This window comes from Haemorhous mexicanus, chromosome 19, assembly GCF_027477595.1.
Source record: "Haemorhous mexicanus isolate bHaeMex1 chromosome 19, bHaeMex1.pri, whole genome shotgun sequence".
Lineage (NCBI taxonomy): Eukaryota > Metazoa > Chordata > Aves > Passeriformes > Fringillidae > Haemorhous > Haemorhous mexicanus.
This window is the reverse complement of record NC_082359.1, coordinates 7,284,201-7,305,811: the sequence shown is the minus strand read 5'-3', so window position 1 is coordinate 7,305,811 and position 21,611 is coordinate 7,284,201. Positions and strand designations below refer to the sequence as shown.

Sequence of the window (21,611 nt, the reverse complement as noted above, 5' to 3'; positions counted from 1 at the left end):
GGCTCAAACCTCCTTAAATTAGCAGTGACTGAGGGTTGAGATTTTGGTTTGGGGAAGATGTGAACTGATCCAGTTGCCTTTTTTCAGACCCTGAGAAGGCACTTGGAGACGTTCACAGCCCCTCCTCTACTACCAGGAGCCTTTGTTAACACCCCAGAGCTGCAGCCACCAGATCAGAGGGTCCTGTGGGATTCAGCACCAGAGTGCTGAATGGGGAAGTGCATCCCCCCAGATCCCTCACCCCACCCTGAGGATAAGCTCCCTTTCCTGCCTTCCCTTTCACTCAGATCTGTCAAACTGTCATCATCTGAGGAGGAACATCTTGCACATTCTGTGTACACCCAGGGAGTCTCAGATGCAAGGTGCCTCTTGAGCCACCAGCTGGCTACAATAAAAACCCCAGGAGCTGCCCTGCACCCCCAAATCTGGGCAGAGAGGGAACTGCAATGTGTGAATTCCAGAAATAGGGCTGGAAGGTTGTGGCAGTGGGGGAATTGTTAATTTATTATGGCTTGTGAGACCAAAAAGATTCAAGACTTGCTCTGAGATCAGGGTAAAAAAATCCACAAGGGACAGGAAATGCAAGATAGATCTGAGGGAACGGGAGGGGGAAGGATTTCTGATTAGTTTATAATCCCCAACTGACTGAATGACAAAATGGTTTTGTTCATTTGAATCACCCATTATGAACCCTGAGTTTTGCCAATTAGACACAGATGTTCCCTTCTGCAGCAAGCTACAGACTCGTGGGCTTTTGACAGATGCGTGCAAAAAAAAAAAACCTGGCACATTTTTAATCTTTGCAAATGATAGGTTGTTGTCTTTTTAAAAACAACACTTGATATATGCCCACACCAATTAGGTGAATTATGAGCAGGGAGAACCAGATTACCAGTCCTGTTTGTCTGCTTTCCTCTCTGGACAGAGATTCCAAATGTTTCCAACTGTTGTGTCTCCAGTCCATCGTGGGCAGACAAATCCCATCTGCTCTCTGTACTGGGGGAACTGGGGAACTGCATTTAGTGTGTTTAGAAGTAACTCAAACCTCAGCTACTGCTGCTCAGCCATAGACACAATGGTTGGCTATTTCAGAACATGCCAAGATGTTCAATTTCCTCCTTTGACACTACACAGACCTCTCAAAAGCTTAAATCTTGTGCCATTACTAAAAAATGCCCCATTGTCATGTAGTGACCTCCTCCTGTGCTGGTGTTTGGACTGAGAAGTTAATACTGACATCAGCTTTGAGCTATTCAAGATACACACGTGTAGGGAGTTATTGGGCACCAGGAAACACAGGGCTAAGGAGTACAAGGAGGACCTTGTGGCTGTCCCCCCGAGGTGACAGTGGAAGTGGTGCTCTGGTGGTGCTGAGAATGCCCTGCTGCCCTCTGAGGAGCACATCTGCAGCAAACCCATTTGTGATGCAGTTGTAGGGAGGTTTTCTTACACATAAAGCTGTGCTGGGCTGGAACAGATGTGGCCAGAAGTGACTGCAGGACACTGCTCAGGAATCTCACTGCAGACACCAGATCTGAGCTGCTTCCTGAGGAGCACCAGCTCCCAAAGACAGAGGAGCCCCTGCTGTGTTATACAGGGGTGCAGCACAAAGCCAGTGTGTCCCTGCTTCAAACTGGATTCTGTGCATCAAAGAGCTCTTAAGAAGTAGGAGGCACTGATGAGAAGCAGAATTCCCATGCATAAAAAGGAGAAAATTATTGTTTTGGCCAGATGGGATTTTACCATAAGGCCCACCCAAGAATATGCACTGGGAAGAGTAGTTATCATCATCTGATATATAATAAAACTCTTAACTCTGCTCTCCACTCACACAACACCTACAAATGTAGGCCTGGAGCCTCTGCATTCTTCCTGTAGGAACATTGTCAGGGGATCAACACATTCTAAGGGAATCCCACTCTCTACAAGATTAATTTAATTTAATAATATAATTATCACCCTTTAGTCACAATTACTCCCAAAGAAGGCACCAGGCTAGAGCAGGGCCAGAGGCATGCTCAGAAGCAAGCTCCTCATTTTGCCAGGACAGGATAAGTTCTTGCAGCAGCTCAGAGCAAGCTCATGCTCAAAACCTGCAGAGGTCACACAAAAAGCCATGAATGGCAAGTTGTGGCAGCCACTAGCTGGCCCCCAGCCTCTTCAGTGATGGGTACCAGCCTCTGCCTGAACCACAGGGAGCAGCCATGGCTTGGTTTCTCAGGCTTCCCTGTCCTGCCTCCAGGAGAGAAGTGCTGCTGGCCTGAGGGGATGCTGTGACAGAGAAGGTGACCATGGCCATGTGGCTCAGCCTGTAAAGATACAAGCCCTGCTGAAGAGAAGTGGAAACAAAGAGATGCAAGGCCCTGGGCAGGGAAATCCTCAGCCCATTTGTGTTCTTAGGTTTTGCTTCTCTTTCTCCACTCGTGTTATTGCTGGTTACGAGGAGCTGCTGGTTGCAACATCCTAGAGGACACTGCCTCACTTGCATCCCAGAGACTGTTTATTTTTAAAGTGTATTTATTTCAAAGAAGGGGAAGGAGAACATCCTGTCTTGATGTTTGATACTCCTCTGTGAGCACCATCTCAGATTCTCTGGCTTGGGACTTATTCCATGTAGCTTGTTTTCTTTTATAAAACACCCAAGGAATAGCAAGTTCTTGGGGTGCACACCCTGAGTCAAAGCTCAGCAAAGGGAACTGGAGACACACAGCTGAGCCACTGAATTTCCACTACATCCTTGGGGCCAAAACACTCACCTCATAGAGGTACCCAGCTGCAGGCTTGCAAGGAAATGATGTGCAAAGTTCCTAACCCACTTTGCCCTCATTAATGCTTTATGCACATCTCAACTTCTGTGCATTTCTCACATGTATTTCGAGTTTCAGGCAGATTTAAAAATGTCACTTCCACTTCTTTTTAGAAACAAGCGTAGGAATAATCCACTATATTTCAAACTGACTGAACATTAAGAAGTGCTGCATTTATTAGTCTTTTCAAGCACAGATGTGTATTAACTCCTTATCCAAGTAAAAGGGCTTTTTGGTCTTTGCTTGAAAGGAAAAAAACTAGTTCTGGAGTAAGGTGAGGATAGAAGCTTTTTCATGCAGACCCTTTAAAAACTCATTCTGAAGAAAGGATATTTGGTTATGATCCCACGATTTGAATCAGAAGATTATTTTATGTTTTGTCCCTTCCTGTAAAATAGCCCCACTATTTAAACACTTCTAAGAGTAGAAAAGAAAGAACTCCTCTACAGGTAGATTTTTTTTTGCTTAATTTAAAAATCAAAATCCACTGCACATCCTAGAGCCAGAACAGGACAGTGTTTGGGCATCCCCCAGCAGCCTTATCTGGTCAGCCTACAGTTGATTCCACAGAAGCCACAGGAGTAAGCAAATAATTTCTGCACAGAGATGGATGCAGCCTTAGAATCCAAGATTGTTCAGCCTGGATGATTAAATTTAGCCATCTGAGTTCAACATAGCATCAGTGGGATGAAAATCCAGCAAGCTTTATTTGGGATCACTCACCCTCCGAAATTAAAAACATCTTATGTGCACACATGCACACACACGTGTGCTTCTTTCAAAGAGCTGGAACTGCTTCAAGGCTCCTTCACCAGCTCCTTCACATTTATCCTGCCCAAGGGACCTCTAAAACTCTGGCTACACCAACAGCTTTGCTCAAAACACAGAGGGAGAGGTATGGCATCCCAGCTACTTCCCCCTTCTCCCCTCCAAACCTGGGAAGTTCATTCCAAGTTAAAGATCACTCGGGCTCCTGAGGACATTTGAACAGAGCCAGCCACCTGGACTGAAATATGAAGTGGCCCAAACATTCAGCCAGAGCAGAGAGAAAATGCTAAACTTGGGGTTTTAAAAAGAAAATGAGAAGGAAAAAGGGAAAGTTGTCATTCCACAATCCCAGCTTACAAGGGAAAAAGAAAATAAAGACAAGTCTTTACTTGCTGACATGGCTGGAACTCCCTGCAAAGCTACCAGAAATACGATTCTTGTGGTTCCCAGCAAAAGCCCCAAGTTTTCCTCTCACAGTATTTCCAAGCTAGGGAAGTCTGAGCTTTTTGGATGCTCATCAAATACAAGATCTGTGGAAAGACTATCCCAAGAGTGAGATAGAAAACTCCAGTCTGTTGGTTTAAGAAATGACCACATTTCCTTCACTAGCTGACTGATCTAGAGATCAAAGCTGGTAGGACCTTTTCCAAGCACAGGACAAAGTTAATCAGAGACTTTGGAAAATTAGTGCTCTATTTAGTTTTGCATTTTCAGCTCATCATTGCATGCAAGGTTTATTTTCTCCCATTAGAATGAGCTAGATACAGCTGCAGCACATCTAACCTATTTTTCCCACCTGGCAGTACCAGAGTTCCTAGAAATGCCTTGGAATCATCACTTCCCTCGCTGCCAAATTGCCTTTGCTGTTTGAAGCATGAGGCAACAGCAAAAGGAGACTCTCTCATCCCACGTTAGGGCACTCTTCAAGAGTCTCTGGATGATTGAAAGTAGCAGAGTTAGCACAAGCAGATCAGACATGGCATTGACAGAGCACAACAAAAATTGCTGACACTTTGGTTATTAGCTTCCCCTGTCTCCTTTTTTTAGTCTTTATTTGTAATTATTTTTTCAGCTTGATCTCCAAAAGAGTTTCTATCAATTTTGAGAGTACCCTGCTTGCTGAGGGGTCTTGCCCTCCCAACACAAACCCACCTCCTGCACACATGTATGTTCTCCTTGCTCCTGAGCCCATTCACACAAACAAGCTCTGAACAGGGCTCAGTGTGGGACTCAAGCTGGGCTGAGCATACATTTGCTTTTAATACATGGATGGTACCAGAGTGCCATCCTACATTTTAATACATTTATGGTACCAGAGCAGTTGCACTCATGTTTTTAAATGAGGACCTAATACTTCTTTAAATGAGTGCAACCTGCTGGATTTAAGCAAAACCAAACCCACATTTTTTAACAGATGCTCTGTTATTTTAGTGGTGGGCAGCAGCAGTTCCAGCACATGAAAGTGATTATGGATGTGACATTTCCACTCTGCAAATCCCATTTTCAGGAAATGGACTTGTCTTGTATTTCTTCTTGGCACACATCAGACAGCTTCACAGGGCCCTGTTTTCACATTTATCTCTGAGTTTTATATTGGTTTTAATAATTTGCAGGACATTTGAAGAGAACAAATATGCAGGTAGGAAGGAAAGGAGGCTGTGAAAGCCTCCTACTGAAGGAGACAAGGAAAACAAAAATACTGCTAGAAGAGTAGGGGAGGGAAGCAGGAATGCAGTTCAGCAATTAGAGCAAAGAATGCAAAGTCTGAATGAGACTTGAGGACTTGGAGGCCCAAATATGCCTCAGACTGCAGACAGGCTATTCTCTCTTATTCCCCCCATATGTGACTCTGCTGCAGCTCAAGCATCACAAGAAGATTGCTGGGAAGGCACTGCTTTATTTCACTGGAGAACAGGCAACCTTCTCCTCACTTCCTACCAAAAAAAAGAATAATCAGGGGGGAAGAAATGTTTTCATACCCTTGGATGGAGGCAAATAAGCTCTGCTGGGATGGCAAGAGGCTGGCAGGGCTCAAGGTACCCTCACCTGCTGTAGGTCTCCAGGGCCAGCTCCCAGAGCCTGCCTGTGGATGCAGCATTCCCTGCAGCAGCTTTCCAAACCGTTAGGCAGGCATGGCCACAACAAATCCCTGGGAATCAAAGCAGCTGCAGAAGAAGTGGCAGGAGAAGGTCAGTGATCTCATTAGAGCCAGGAGGCCAGGGCCCCCAGCCACAGCGAGGTCCCAGCTCCACAGCTGCAGCGTGTTTTGATACCTGGCTCTGGCAGATTGCATAACTGCACCATGAGGTCACCATCCCTCCTCCTTGATCCTCGCTCCGAGCAGGAGGTGGGGAAAAGGAAAATCACAAAAAAACAAACACGGGCACCCCGACAACCACCAGGCACTGTGGAGAACAACAGCCCTCCTCATTTAACTCCAGAGATGCTCGTTCCCAAACAACAAAAAAATGCTTGTTCCCAGGGACACAAGCAGGGGCTGTTTTGTGAACAATCACCCATGGACCAGCCCAGCTTTCCATAGCATGATCAGCAGTACATGCACTCTGAGCATACATTGACATTTCGTGCTCGCCTTCAGAGCATGCAGAGCAAAGGCAGCAGAATGCTCTGCTGCTTTTGGGAGGTTCTGCTGAGGAGGAAAACCACTTCATCCTCATTAGGCCAGAGATGCCAACCTACACCACAATTACGAGCAGTGGGCAGAATTTTCTGCAGCAGCCACAGACCTTTTTGAGTATCTGCTGCAAGATTCCTATATTAGATGAGGAACATCCAGCTCTGGGTGCAAGGAATGCTGGCTAATTTAGCTCATTTCCTTCTGCAGGCAGAAGCCAGAGTTGTTTCCTACAGAGGGAGATTCAGAGCAAGAGTTAGAGATGGTCTGGAAGGGTATGTCCCCCTCTCAGCAAAGGTGGGACTGCAGGAGGCTCATTGCTAGCTCAGCTACATAAGGGCTCAGAGGTGAAGCCTCAGAACACTGAAAAGAATTCTTGTTCTCTTCCACCACATCACAAATAGGGAGAAGCTTCAGTTCTCCCCTTTCAATTATTTAGTTAGGATTGACTTGGATTCACCTACAAGATCTCTTACAAGTTACAGCTATGATCTATATTTTTAGAACTAGAAATGCTTATGATGAATAGTTTTTCTCTGGGCTTGGCAGCTCATGGGTACATTTGCTACCTGTCAGATTCTCAGACTGAAGTTACCATTACAGGAGTAATCCTAGCATTCACTGATTACTCAATAGCTGTTGCATGTCAAGCTGCAGACATGCTTATGAAGTGGATAAAATGTTGGTAGAGTGTGAAATACAGATAGAAGTGCTCTGGAAGAGACCTAGGCCAAGGCACAGGACCTTTTTTTCTTTAATTTCATTAAAATTTTAATTTCATTTACATTACAATATTAATTTCGTTCTTCTCATTTCAGTCTGAAAGGACAAAAGCCAGATTGTTTTTCTATCAAATAATTTGAAAAATCTATTTAAAATATGCAAATCCAGTGCTTGGAAAGACCCACTTGACTAGGCAGTGCTCCCTTGGGGACTGTAACCATTACACCCATAAAGCAGAACTATTTTAAGCAGAAACCTCTCATAAATTTATTGTGCTATCCTCCTGCAACAAATGTGATCCATGTCCCTAGGAGAGCAGTCTGAACATTGGCTTTCCCCTTTCATCACAACATCAGCTTTTGTGCCCAAGGCAGCATACAACACATCTGACATAACATCCACCAGGGAGTGCTGGAATTCCCAGCCTTTCCTTGTGGACCTTTCTGACTAACCCTCACAGGGTGAGGGGGGAACAAAGCTAACTCTTGTGACTGGACACTCAGCAAACAAATAGAGATTCTCCAACAAAGTTGCAAGATGCCCTATCAAATAAGATCCTTCATCTACACAAAGCTGCTATCCATATTCTAGTTTGTTGGGCTCCTTTTTCAGAAAATACCCTCATTCAAACATACAAAAAAATGTAAAGCCTTAGAAAGAGAAACAAAGGCATCATTTAGAGTGTCTCCTCAGGCAAATAATCCTGAATATGATGGGACCATGGTAAATAAAAGTAAGGCAGTGTAATGAAGAGTTCAAGATGCCATGGCCATTTGCTTCAGGGCTTTAATAGGTCACATAGGTCTATTCTCTACTGGAGCAAGTTCTCATTAACAAAGTGTACACAACACACCATAGAAAAATTAATAGTAAATGATAGGGTTGGTGGGAACTGACAGGGGTGATGGCACAATTTCCAGAAGATCAATCTGGTTTTCATTTTCTATAAATTGAGCAGTTTAAAGCAGCTCAAATTGAAGAGTAGAAAACATGGTCAGATTGTTTTCTACTGCTTGGCAACCAGATGAAATATATAACAAAACAAAAACTAAAAAAAAAATAGTCCTGCAGCAAAAGGTGATTTGTGGAGTTCAGTATAAAAATTGAACAGCCTTGAACAAGTTATGTATATCCATAGGAATCTGTAAAATGAATGTTCCCAAATTAACTTCAGATATATCACTTCCCAAATACATGGGGGAGAAACAAATAATGAAATCCATATGCACCTTAGGTGCCCAGAGCTGCTTTGTTTCATTTTGAAAGGACAAGAAACAGGAGAAAGGAGAATTGAAAGGCAATCCCAGCCAAAACTTGCTGACCACTTCTTGGGAAATAAACTTGGATTTTTAAAATCAAATAAAACACACTCATGTACATGTAAACTGGCCTGGAAAAGAAGAGCTGTTTGTGCTTGGACTTCCAGCTACATGACCCAGTTGTTTCTTTCAGACACTTCAGATGTTTCACGTGCTGGAAGCCTATTGTACAAACACATGGAGAAGGAAACGTTCCATATGAGAATGCCAAACCTGCAAATATTCTGTGTCACCATTACTGCTGCAGAGCTGTTACCCCAGCCTGTTGGGAACCAGGCTGTTGTGTCACTAAATGTCACCAGCAGGTAGGAGGGCTTGTGCAGAGGACATGGGTAGTGATCTTTCAAATGCAAGCAAAGAAAAATCTTCTCCCTTTCATCTAAGCTTTTTAGCTGGGCTTCCACATGAGCCATTGCTGCAGCTGGAGCTGGAGCATCCAGGGCTCTGCTATGGTCTGAGTGATCATCCTTATTTTTGGATGGTACACAAACAGCAGCACTTCTCTCCACCTTGTTCTCCCAGGATTAGTCTCCTCTTGTGCACTCTGGAAAGGGAAATTTCCAAGACTCTGTCTTTGCCAGGATTCCAGAGAGCAGAATGCTTGTAAATTTTACTTTATTGCTTACACATAAGGAGACACCATGAGGGCACAGCAGGGAGGGTTGGGAGAAAGCTGAAAAAATTATCACAGATACTGCAGACCAAGAAAAAACTTCGCCTGGGTTTGTTGTTACAGGGTCCCAACCAGTGAGCAGTTTGTTTTCCTAAATAAATCTGCTTTGCAGACATCCTTTCTTCTTCCCATTCAAGTTCCAACCAGGAAACCTGGAATAAGTTACTGTTGACTTTAGAGGCAAATCAAAGCGTTCAGCCTGCTAAGCTCGCGTTTAAAGTTAGTCTTGATGAGCAACTCCTTGGGGCCCTCGTATTCAAATAGTGAGAGCTCAGAATTACCTGAAGTGCCCACCCATGCAGATCTGGAGCATAGGAGGAAGTCAAGGACATGGGCAGCCCGGGCTTTGAGCCTCAGTGCTACCAGGAAAGGCTTCACACTTTCAGTCAAAAAATCCCTTTAATAAAAACTCAGTCTCTAAACAGTGGAATATTTACTAACCAAGACCAGGAGAGAGATGGACTTAAGTAGAATAAATGGATTAGATCTCCCACTGCTAATCCCAAATGAAGCACAGTACAGAGCAGGCACACTGTCCTTGGAAAGGCTGAATGACCAACTTCCTGGCATTTGGAGCAGGCTGGACTTTCAGAGGCATGTCATCCCAGAGCTCCTGCTCCCAGGAATCTGTCATTACTGGCCTCCCTGGCACCTGACCCTAGCCAAGTCCTGCTACACCTTCACAGAATAAAGAAATACAAATACTTCAAAAACAGATCAGTAAGAGGTGGGTGAACTTCCAAAATCCCCTCCTAAGAGCTGACAGTAGTTCTGAATGGAGGCTTGTGGCAGCCCATTTTGTTGAGCTCATTTGGTGTTGAAACCTGGCTGCTAATATAAAGAAATGAGAGGAGTAAAACACAGGATGAAAATGAGATAGTGTAGCAGGTTATGGCTTGCATGTGAAAAATTGCTTTTGTTTTGCCACTTTGAACACCACCCACCCCTGCTTTCTACTGAAGCATAATGGTACTACCTGTACTCCCCCAGGACCAAGGATTTCACTTAGTTTAATAGTTTCTGTAATTAGATATTTGTGAAACTCTGAAATGCTCTGATGAAAGGTACGGTGAAAGTATTACCAACTCTTCCACCATGAAAGGGCTCCACCCAAACCCAAATACAGATGTTGTCCTCAATGCACATCATTACTAATCCAAGCCAGCAGTACTTATGGCCTGATTTAAATCCTCCTGAAGTCTCAGATGACTTCTGTGAGCTCCAGTAGGGCTCCAAGAACTCTAGAAAGGAAATACAGGCAAATTAGCCTTTGCTCTTCTCAAAATTGGAACCTCCTTTCCATGGCAATGACATGAGCAAGGATATTCAAAATGAGCCATGGGGCCATTTGCTCCTGAGAGCCTGTAAGAGGAATGATAATGTTTTAACACTGAGTTTGAAAACCAAGGCTGACACTCAGGCTTCTTCCTACTGCTGTAAAGTTGTTACACATATTAATGCAAGTCCCTACAGTGCCCTGTCCCTGCTCCACCCTTCTCCTGCCATGAATTTGTACAAGAGGGTGACTTTTCTATTTAGTACTTCCCATACTCAAGCAAGTATCTAAGCAGCAGGCTGAATATTTATTATTTATAGGTCTGGGATATCAGTGCATACAAAGGACAGTGTGTAATGGCAAGAACTGCTGTACCAGACCTGGTCTAGCTACACTGCTGCTGGGGAGCCACTCTCTGGTACAAAACATGCCATGAGTTCCTTTTCTTTTTAATGAAGAAAGGGAGGCAGGAAGCAAGAGACCTGAATATTTTACCACCATTCCTGGTCTGTCACACAAAAAAGCAGAGGTGAGAATAGTAATTATTGGTTACCACAGGAAAGTTTGTTTGCTGGGTCTTTGCAAACCAGAGCAACAGGATTGTTTGCTCCAACCTCTTAGATAGTAAGGAAAAAAATTATTTCAGCATTTTCACCCCAAGGATGGTTGGTATCTCTAACAGCACTACCAGCTACAGTCTTTTAGCTCCTTCTGCACAAAGATTACCCATATAATTCCAGAAATCTTCTGCCACTGCCTTGTTTCTCTTACCTTGGCTGCTGCTTCCATTGCTGGCCTTGGTGAAAGAGAGAATTATGGTTCAGCTCTACAAAGAGAGAATCCCCTGTGCTGTGCAGGACTTGAGGCCAGCCTTGTCCATCTTCTCAGCTTTCAGCTCCTCCAGTGCTTCCGTAATTAGAATTATCAGGACTAAAACACTGCGGACATTATTACTGCTTAGCGTGAAGCTAACAAGCGAGCGCCAGATTTATAACACTCTGGCCAGACAGAATTAAAAAAGAGTTACAAATCATTGCCCAGTTCCAGGGATATGTACTCCAGGATCTTATTTTGCCAGAGACTCCACGTGAACTTTAGCCTCTAGGAGAAATCCGCCTGCAATTTTCTAATTTAAATACCAGTCAGACCAGTGGCGGGATGTAAACTAACATGCATGAAAAATAAGGGTTCAATGACCCAAATCAATTATGTTTTAAGGGCACTGCTCTGGACTCAGTAGGAAATATTTTAAACAGGAAAAGGAACTAAATAGGATCATTCATTGAACTGACTTGGAAATGAGGCAGAAATTTGGTAAATAAGAAATCCAATGCAAGCCAGCTTTATGAACCAAATTTAGTGGATTAAAAAAACCAGCAAAACAACAACAAAAAAGAAAAACCAAACCAAAGTCAGAAAAAAAATGAACCAAAACAACAAAAAAAACCCTAGTCCAGATAATTTTTAGACTCATGTTTCAGGCTCCTGGGTACTAAAGAGAACAGTGCAATAAAACAAAGCAATTCTCATGCCTTCCTTGAGCCCAGGCAGTTTAACACTGTTTCCTTCCAGACATTAAAAAAAAAAAAAAAAACCAAAAAGTGGTTTATAGAAACCCTGGAACTGCATCTTTATTAAAATACAGCAACCTGCAGGTCTTCTGTATAAAGAAAAATTAATAATTTAAAGAAAAAACAGCTTCTGAAGTTCAGAACCAGCCACTGTGACTGGATTTTTAAAGCACATACACAGAGGCTAGGGAGAAACAGCTCTACTGCTTCAGAATATATGAAGATAGCTGCTCCCCAAACTGGCCAAACATCCAAACTCTGTGCACGGTAAACATCTGATCTGCCAAGATACATTGTAAACACAATAGGATGCAGTTATGGCAATTAATCAAGATACAAAGAAAACAGGAAAGACCTATCATTTCTCTGCTCCTCAAGCACAAAGTACTTTCACAAACAGTGAAGAGATTAATAGATATTAAGTCCACTGCCAACAAAACTTTCAGGTTCTTTGAAGGTGCCTTATTTGTCGTGACTGGCTTCATTTCTTGAGACAGAAATACAGCCTGGTGTGCATACTCAGTGCTTTACAGTGAGGAATAAAGCAAAAGCTACCTGGACCTAAAAATCCCAATAAAGTGTTACTAAAATAACCACCACACCTGGCAGCTGCTGGGATTGGAACCAGATGTGCAGTACATCTGGTAAAGAATGGAACTGCTGCTAACAAACACTGAGCTGTTTGAGGGATATACTTTTCCAGTCCTGCAAGAGTCCAGTAAGATAGCAAAAGTTACTTATTTTGTCCCTACTTTTCTCAAGGCAGATGCTGACCACTGACAGACCTATTGTGTGCCAATTTAAAACATTTGAGACCTTCCCTATCCTCCTGCCCCAATCAGAAGTGCATATTTTGCTGCTCCAGTTGCATAATTTACTGATTCAGCTGCATGCTTGGTTGATCTGGTAGGAGACTAGTACAGTAGTTGAGATTCTGGATACATTGCCAACTGTGCAGCGTGCTTTGTTGATCAGGGCTGTAGAATTTAATAGCTGAAATTTCATACACTTTACTAATCAGGCCACATTCTTTGCTAATTGAGGTGCATATTTTAGTAGTTGATTTTTTTTTAAATCTTTCACTGATCTTGGGAAGGATCCTGCTCCCTCTGAAACCAGCAGGAATTTTGCCATAGTTCTTGCTGGGTAAAGGACTAAGACTTTCACTAGAGGGTCTAGGATTGCTAAGATTTCTTCTCTTAAACAGAACAAGAAAGGCTTGATTTTTTTCTTTAAGCCAGCAAGTGAACAGAAGAATACCATTTGAAGGATGGCACTGGCATACAGAACTCCTCCACAGGGATTTGATTAAACAGATAATATTTAATGGACATACAGAGACATAATTTTGACTGTGTTACTCTTTCATCAGGCTTACATTCTTCCTTCAGGATAAACAAGCTGCTTATCTGCACATCTTGTTCCATTTGATACAGACACGCAGGAGGAAACATCATGCACCTTATCTTCACATTTTCTTTCATTTCATCTAACTCCTACTTTTAAATTGCTGGAGTACTTGGTGAAGGATTACAGAGAGGGCTCTACTTTGCCACAAAACATGTTGCAAACATCCACGCTACCTCACAGCATCACAAATTTTCTCAGCTCTTACTGGCAGAGACCACCTTCCTGGATGAAAAGAACAATTCAGTTCCCTGTACCTCATTCAGATTTTGCCCTTGCCAAGGGAGTTTCTGTTATGTGTTTACATTGTTAACTCTAAGCCAGAAGACAAAAAATTTCTCATAAATCGTTGAATGCCTTTTTCCAACTGATAAATTGAACTACATTTGAACCACTAACTTAGAGTGGGATGTATATTTCTTTACTAGCATAGCAACACTATCAGTGTAGCCAAAAAGATAAAAATAGTGACGCCTACGCAGCTCAGTGCAGTCCTTGATGAGTGAAGAGCAAGTGCAACTTACTCCAAGAAATAATAAAAACAGGGAGCAAGAGGTGTACACACACGTCTGTTTGGACACAGAATTCCCTGTCACATTGAGGTAGATAAGCAACAGAAAATGCTTTTCATTCTGCTAAAGGAATTGTCCAGTATGTTAAGAGCCTATAAACAAGGTGATCAAAAGAATAATTGACACAGCAAGAAGTCAAGTTGGGGAAAGCAGGCAGAAGACTTCTTCATTGAGGAGGCATTTTCTTTTCTGTAGTGCTGTTGGTCAATACTTTAGTTCAGTTACTGCCTGGTGTGAAATCAAAGACTCCTGATTTCAGAGTTACAGAACAATTGAAGTTGACTAGGAAACATTAGAGAAAAATTAGCAAAAATTAGAGAGTTTGCTGATGCATTCAGAGTCCCACTATTGCCTTTCAGCCCCCAATGCACAGCACACAGCCAGTACCTGCTCCTCACAACTGTACAGGCAAAGGCAGAAGAGAAGCAGCACAGGAAGGATGCAATAATTCAGGGAAGCAAGCAAGTTATGTAGTTTAATAAGAGAGGTATGCAACTGGATGAGGGTAAGCTTGCATTCTGCAATGCAATCCTGACTTGAGAGAGAAACAAAATACAAAGACCCACAACCATACAATTCAATAAATCTTGGTAAAGTTAGTATTTCAGAGCCAGAAATGTGGCTTAATTAAGTTCTCACTGTAGCTATCTTCACTAGGATACCAAAGTGAGATAAAACATCTTCATTTCAACCACAGTCATTGCTGTATGTTTGTGGGCTGTGGCAGGGAATTACTTTATCAGGCAGAATTATAATGCTGTTTGCCAGCAAAGAAAGCAACCCCACACCTTTTATTTCTTTATATATACATATATATGCGGCAAGACATAAATGTATGGAATAATATTTCCTTATACTTTAGTGGCTCATGTTTTATAAAATTGAGAATCTCTACTAGAAGTGTCAAACCGTGGTTCTATCAGGGTCCATAGGAAAAGTCCCACTCCCTTTAGCGGGACCAGGACTGCTCATCCTTCCCAAATCTCAGAGCGACTGCTCTGCAGCTGCTCCTGGTTGTGGGGCGCTCCGTGTTTCCTCCTCTGCCTTTCCACCGCAGCTCGGGAGCCGCTCTCTCAGCTCCCCGTGCCCACTTGCTCTCAGCTCTGCCCGGATCCCTGCCCTGGGAGCTGTACCTGTCACTTGCATAGTTTACCTGCTCCCCCTGCTACAGCCGAGGTGCACAAGAGCGGTGACAGTAAAACAGCACGAGGTATTTGGTTTGGACTCCCCAAGCCCGGCTGTGCCCGTGGCAGGGATGCCTTTGGGCAAGGGTTCTCATTTCTGCTGGGAATCCGTAGTCACTGGGCTTTCACCGGATTTCGGGTCCGGCTGTACCGAAGCGGTGGGGCTGATCCGGAGTCCCGGAGCATCCCGTCTCGCGGTGCCTCTCGCACTCCGAGGCGAGTGCCCGCCAGCCCCACACCCCGAACACCGAGAGACAGGGGCCGAAGGGACCCGCAGCCGCCCCCGCCACGGCCGCCCCGCTGCATCCCTCCTGCCGGTGCCGGCGGCGCATCCCTGGTCCCGGGAGCACCGGCGCACCCCTCACCCGGGCTGCCGGCAGCTCTGCTGCACCCCTCGCCCCGGGACTGCCGGTCCCTCCCCTCCTCCCGGCGGGGCTCCCGGGGCTCCCCCTCCCCGTCGGGCTCGCCGCTGCCGCGCTGCCCTGCCCGGTGCGGGCGGGGGCCGGTGCCGCCGGTGCCGGGGGTTACCTTGGCTCCCGCCCCGCCGAGGCAGAGCGCCGCGGCCGCCGCCAGGACGAGCCCCGCGCCGGGGCCGCTGCGGAGCATGGCGCGCCGTGCCGAGCCGTGCCGAGCCGTGCCGCGCCGCGCTCAGCCAGCGCAGCTGCCGCGCCGAGCCGTGCCCCGAGCGGCGCCGCTGACAGCGACCCCCCGAGCCCGGCCTCCCCGCCCCTCGCCCCCTCCCCCGGCCGCTCCCGGCCCCTGCCCTCCCCCGGGGGGTCACCTGCGGCGCGGAGCTCGGCGGAGAGCGGGCGGGGAGCGGGCTGGGGGGCAGCGGGGGTAGCCCGGTCCGAGCAGCCCTCCCCGGGGTGCTGTAACCTCGGCGGGCTCGGGAACCGCCGGGCTGGAGGCAGCTCAGCCCCTGCGAGCAGCGGCGGGAGCGGATTCTGCGGGAAAAGTTTCTCCTCGGGGCCGTGGGAGATGGAGGGGCTGCGGTGCAGGCACTGGAGAGGGCGGCTGCCCTGGGCAGCGCACCCGGCCGCTGCTCCAGTCCCCTGCCCAGTCAGGGGAGTGAAGGGACAGAGGAATGGGAAACAGGAAAAGGGCTCAGGTCTTTCATAGCTAAAAGCAACCCGGCTTCATCTGAGCACGAAGCAAGGGACGGGAGAAGAATATCCACAAGCATCCTGGGGAGCCCAAAGCACAGGACCTGCACAAAAACCAGGAGTCAGGGTACAGCAGTCACTTTACCTTTCTGAGGGTGATGGGAGGGCAAGGGACACTCCTTGCTTCTGATGCACCTTTCTGGTTTACACTCTCCTGTACCCCATTGACTCACACCATATCCTGCAGTGAGTGTCAGACAACAATTTAATCAATGGGAAAAATGGATAACACCTTCAGTTGGTGTCCAAGTGGATGCATATAACAAGCATGAAGTTGGAGGGCTGCTGTCAAAGAAAACTTTTTTTCTTCATAAATGCAGTCTTGTGTTGAATGTATCCTGGCACTGACCTCATGTCTAGTCCAGGCCATTCACCTGCTCCATGAGTTTGATGTCCTGATTGCAGGAGATAATGCCTGAATCCCAAAGAAGTGAAACAGATCTCCACCTAATCCTTCCAGCGCTCGTGGGATGAAGCTGCCTGTAGCCTCTACTAGGCACCTACAAAAAGTAACAACATGATTAGCCTAAGGCTGAGGGAGGCTCAGGGACAGGACTGCTCACTGCCCGCCAGGACCAGGCTGCCTCCCTGGGAAATGTACATGTGCTAATTTAGAAGGAAGGACACATAAGGAATGTCTCAATAGCTTAATTGGCTTGTTTATACTTCTTGCACTGAAAGCAGAAGATGCAAATAATTCTTAGTGTGACCAATTCTTATTTCACCCTTCTTTTTTTCAGGGCAAACTGTTGTAAAGGGCGTTCGTGGGCTCTGACCTTGTCAGTTATTTACTGTGACTGCCTGTGTTTGAATTTACATTTTGCTTCTCCCAGGTAATATTTCTTTGACTTACCTGTCAGATGAAAAAGCATATATCAGAGAATTTATAACTACATTTTATCTGTTCTGAATAAACACAAAACCCAGGGCACTTGGCATCCTTGGCAGGAAGGTTTTTCTGAGCAGAACACTTGTGCCTGAAGGGCAGTCTGGTCTCTCTAGCATAGCACTAAAGCACAATGCTTTTCTCAACACTCACAGTTAAATCTCAGGGCGATGTCACCATAAATGTTTGTTAAGCTTTGAAAAATCCCCGAAACAAGAAATCTACTTTTTGCCACATGAGGCTCAGTGTGACAAGAAGTAAATGCAGAGATTCCATCTGCTGTTTCCTTATGCTGATGCACAGCTGTTGAGGATGTAAGTCAAAGACTAGCTGGCAGAAAAGGACATTCAAAACCCTTCTTTACTCGGACACTGCTGGAATAATAATATAAAAATATCTAAATTAAAGGGAAAGAACAAGTCCAAGTCTAGCAGCTCTCTTTTTAAGGATCTTACACCCCTGTTATTTGGATTCCTTTTCAGGGGTCATCTGAGTGCATGCACCCGTAATCCTTTGGAGGCAAAGAAGGTGCTCTGTAGGCCACACTGCCATTCCAAGCTGTAGACCTTGGGTGTGTAGCACAGACAACTGTGTGCTGATTTCTCATGTTTGTGTTTGCCCTGTTGCTGGCCTGGCAAACTCTGTCAGTATGTCTTTGTTCCCTTATCTCAGCATCCCTCTGCTAGCAGAGCCTGTCCACACCACTTTTCATCACTACAGCTCAGCAATGACTTAGCATCTAGAATTAAGGATCAAACGTACAGTAGTCTGCTCATAAAGTATCTTCAGCTCATATTTTAATGAGGATTATGTTTTATATTTATGATCTCCTTCTGTGAGCAGGCAGGAGGACTCTGTGTGGGCTTGAACAACTTCCCACAGAAGGCAGCAGAGAAGACTGGGTCCAAAAGGTATCTGACTGCCCACTGGAGGTAATGACCATGAAGCCAGGCTTGCAAGTGGTACCTGCAAACCTCTTCCAGGTGAGCTGCCTTCCCCCAGTGTCATAGCTGCCTGTTAGACAGATGTGTCAGGCAGCTGGAGGATTTACTGGGAGGATCAAGAAAGAAGGGTAAAAGGCACTTTGTTTCCTGCCTAATCTTTATTCCCCATCTCCCACTCCCTACAGCAACACCTCACAGAGCTGCCACACAGCCCAGATCAGAGCTGTAGCCCATTCTCACCACCCATCAGGGAAGGGGAGATACAGGGGCAACAACTGTGCACATCCCTGAACAAAGGCCAAGCCTCTTCCACAGTCATTGAGACATCTTTAAGAAAGTAAATGTCTCTGTGTTGGACTCTCCATTGAAAACTTCAAGGTTTTCATGCTCTTTTAGCATGAAAAGTCCTTCCAAGGATAATGTTTCCTATTGTACCATGCCATTTTGAGAGCTCCTGAAATGCTGAAGCAAGCACCAATTTCAGTAGAATAGTGACATTTATGAAGTTAGTGGATAGGACTTGTGTGTGTAATGGCAGCACTTTCCTAACCAGCAGCTCCAGGCTGGGAAAGTAATTTCCAGGAAAAAAAATAAATAGAAATTTACTGCTTCCAGACTGGCAGCAAAAATCATTTATTGTGGGAAATCTAAGCTTGAAATAACCCCCAGTAATTTCCATCAACTCTCTCTCTACCACACACACACAGATACATGGAAAGAACTTTCTGAATTAATTTCCTGGAATATTTAGGCATCCTGATACCAAAAGTAACTCTCCTTGCCCAGAGAGACTATTGTAGAATGTCCCACAGAAATGAATGCAGCTCTTAGCAGTTTCTGTTTTTTAAAACAGCTGCTGTGACCAAACTGAATCCAGATTTAAACAGGAGGAGGGCATTTGCAACATACTTTCAGTAACAAGGCCTTAAATCTTAGTTTATTCTCTGTACGTAAGAGCTCCCATATGCAAACCTTATGGTTACACAACATGGCTTTTTATGATTTCCCAGCCTTCTCTTAGGTATAGTAAAGGTTGATTAAATCCATTCTGAGCTCTGTTGTTTTATCAGACACACCACATTTGCATCTGTCTTCACTGTTTATAGCAATGAGTCAGGAAAGCAACATTTTAAATACTTATCCATGCTAGAAAAGACATGCTAAAAATTGCTTAGGTATAATGCTGTAAAAATGTTTCACATATATAAATAAAATTTATGGGTAAATAAAATACAAATTAAAAATTCAGGCAATGTCTAATAAAGCATGTTTCTGAAGACCTGCATTCTAGTTCCATTGTCTGTATTTAATGTAAAACCATCTTTTTCCTCAGTGGGTGTGAGAGGCGAGCTGGATGCCTGAGTCTGATTGCAATCTGCCAGTAATAGAGCTATTTATATGTGGTTAGCACAGGTTCCTTTTTTGATGAATTTTTTGCAGACTGAGTGACACCAAATAACAGAAATATGTAAGCAGAAAAACATGCAGTAAGTACAGGGAATTGGAACATTGTGTTGTCAGTGGTTAGAGAGCAAGAACTTCCCTAAGGAAATATTTAGAGAAATGTGTTTGTAGCTGTAAAAGCTATAAGTGGAAAGCACCAGGCATGGGCTTTGTGCTGTGCAGAGAGTGCCACCCTCTGCTCCTGCAGAGTATGGAGCCTTTCTCTTCTTCCTGATTCTTCTTCTTTCACTAGTGCAATTCTCATGCAGTGAGTTACAAAATTAGCCAGCTGGACAGGAACTCTACAAGTGGCCAGTATTCCCTGGTAAATTTGTTAGGTCATCTCTTTAACTGCATTATATGCCACCTTTTTTTTTTTTTTTTTTTTTTTTTTTTTCCCTCAGAGGAAAGATGAATAAACTTCCCTTTCCCTTTTAGGAACAAGGCCCTGAAAAAGACAATTTCTATTAAGGTGTGACAGAGCTCACTTGGAGAGAAGGCAGCATGGCAGTTCCTGTATGCAATATAGGTGCAGGATGAGAGAATGCTGCAGCTGGCTGTGGTTAAAGAATTTGTTGTGGCACCTTCTGATCTTTCTTCCTGAAGAATTAAAGAGTGCTCAGCAACAAGAACTCTAACAGGCTTTGGGATAAGCCATGGGCTCTTTCACTGCTGGAGACAGGGACTGTACTTTATACAAGTTGTCTCCTGCAAATTTACAGGAATTCCCTCCCTTAAAGGCCTCATTTGTGATAGTGTTTGACATTTTTTCTGGCTTTTTAAACCACTACATTCCTCTGTTGTGCTAAAAATTACATTACTGATGATTTCAGTATGAAGGATTCTCTTTCAGGCAGCCTGGTAAGCCTGTTGCAGCTTTGTGCCATTCTTGGACAATAGTCTCCAAACAAGAGGCTATTCCTGTAGCTGGGGCTTTGGTGCTATGTGGCAGAGTAGCAAGTAAAAAAGAGATACTTTGGAGCTTTACCCAAGCATTACATTGTTCTAGAGAGATGGGGTCAAAGTCAAGAAGCAAACATAGACAAATATTCCAACTGAAGAGAAAAGCTACTTCAGTGACTCAACAATTGAGCTCTCTGTTAGTTATTGTTTCCTGGTTTTGAGTTCTCTGTGAGAGGCAAAACTCCAAGCTTTTACATTCTTACAAGAAAATTAAAACCAGATCAAATGAAGATCAAGCATTCAAGTCTTCCTCACCATATTGTTTTTGACATCTTCTGTGTAAGAGCAGCCAGTGAAGGTCACTGCTAAAGATTTGGAACACTTGTTCATGCACGCAATTCTCAGGGTTTCCTCTCATATCTCAGCAGAGCCTCTTTCACTCAGCTCCCCTTCACACATTTAAATCCCACATATGGTTTATGAGCCCAGTGCCAAATGTGCATGCAGCCAAGGTCAAACTTCAGTAGTGCTGTTGAGCCACAGCCTGGGATTGTCCCTTCATACTGGCATCTGGCTCGGGCAGCAGAACAGCAGGAGGCTGTCCCGTGAATCCAGATCCACTTATCTGATACCTCTGGTCATCATTGCTGGGAGCCTCTCCGATATCCATGCATCTGCACTCGAGAACAAGCCTCTTCCTGACTTTGCAAAGTAATGGTCTCTTCCAAATAATGCCTAGAGGGCTGTGTAATGTGTGCAGGAAAACACCCAGTTGCTGGCAGGATCCAGGAGCTCGGTTAACAGGTTTGCAGTTCAAACAACATGCTGGTGTTTTGGTTTATCAACTCTCTGGACTTGTGGAACAGCCTTCCAGCTTCCTAGAGAAACAGCTCAGAGGATTCATGTTCATAATAAGGATAATTTGGAAAGGTTGATAACAGAGGAATATCTGGCAAAGCGAACACTGTTTACCTGGCAATTATATTAAGGGTGGCAGTATTTTTCATCATGAAATTATGTGCTCCGATTCACCAGCTCCCACTATCCCAAAGGACTTGTGGGATGCCCGGCTCCAGAAAGACGCTGGAAACTCTAAGGACCGATTTATGAGGAAAGGACCATCGGGAACGCCGAAAACGTGACACTTACAGACATGTCACGGGACTCTCCTGACTCAGACCCTGTAAAAGGCAACACTAATGCAGGAACAGGAATGATGCAGATACACAAAGCTGCGAGGGGCGCACCACCTTCACAAAGAAATCTTAATTATTAATTTATGCACAACTTAATTTTAATTTACGCACGTCGGTGCCGGCCCCAGGGTCCCGACGGAG

General features: G+C 44.7%; 1 protein-coding gene across 2 annotated transcripts in view; it reads right to left on the bottom strand.

Annotated features, from left to right (window-relative positions):
- Nucleotides 1-15,556, bottom strand: part of LOC132336423 (uncharacterized) — a 31,584-nt gene extending 16,028 nt beyond the window's left edge. Inside the window, exon 1 of one of the 2 annotated variants that reach the window (XM_059863873.1) lies at nucleotides 15,464-15,556. In XM_059863873.1, the coding sequence (XP_059719856.1) occupies nucleotides 15,464-15,541 (78 nt within the window). In that variant the 5' untranslated portion in view covers nucleotides 15,542-15,556. Of the gene's footprint in view, nucleotides 1-10,972; nucleotides 11,278-15,463 lie in introns of those variants that run through there. The other variant, XM_059863874.1, reaches the window with a different exon arrangement.
- Nucleotides 15,557-21,611: the final 6,055 nt, after the last annotated feature.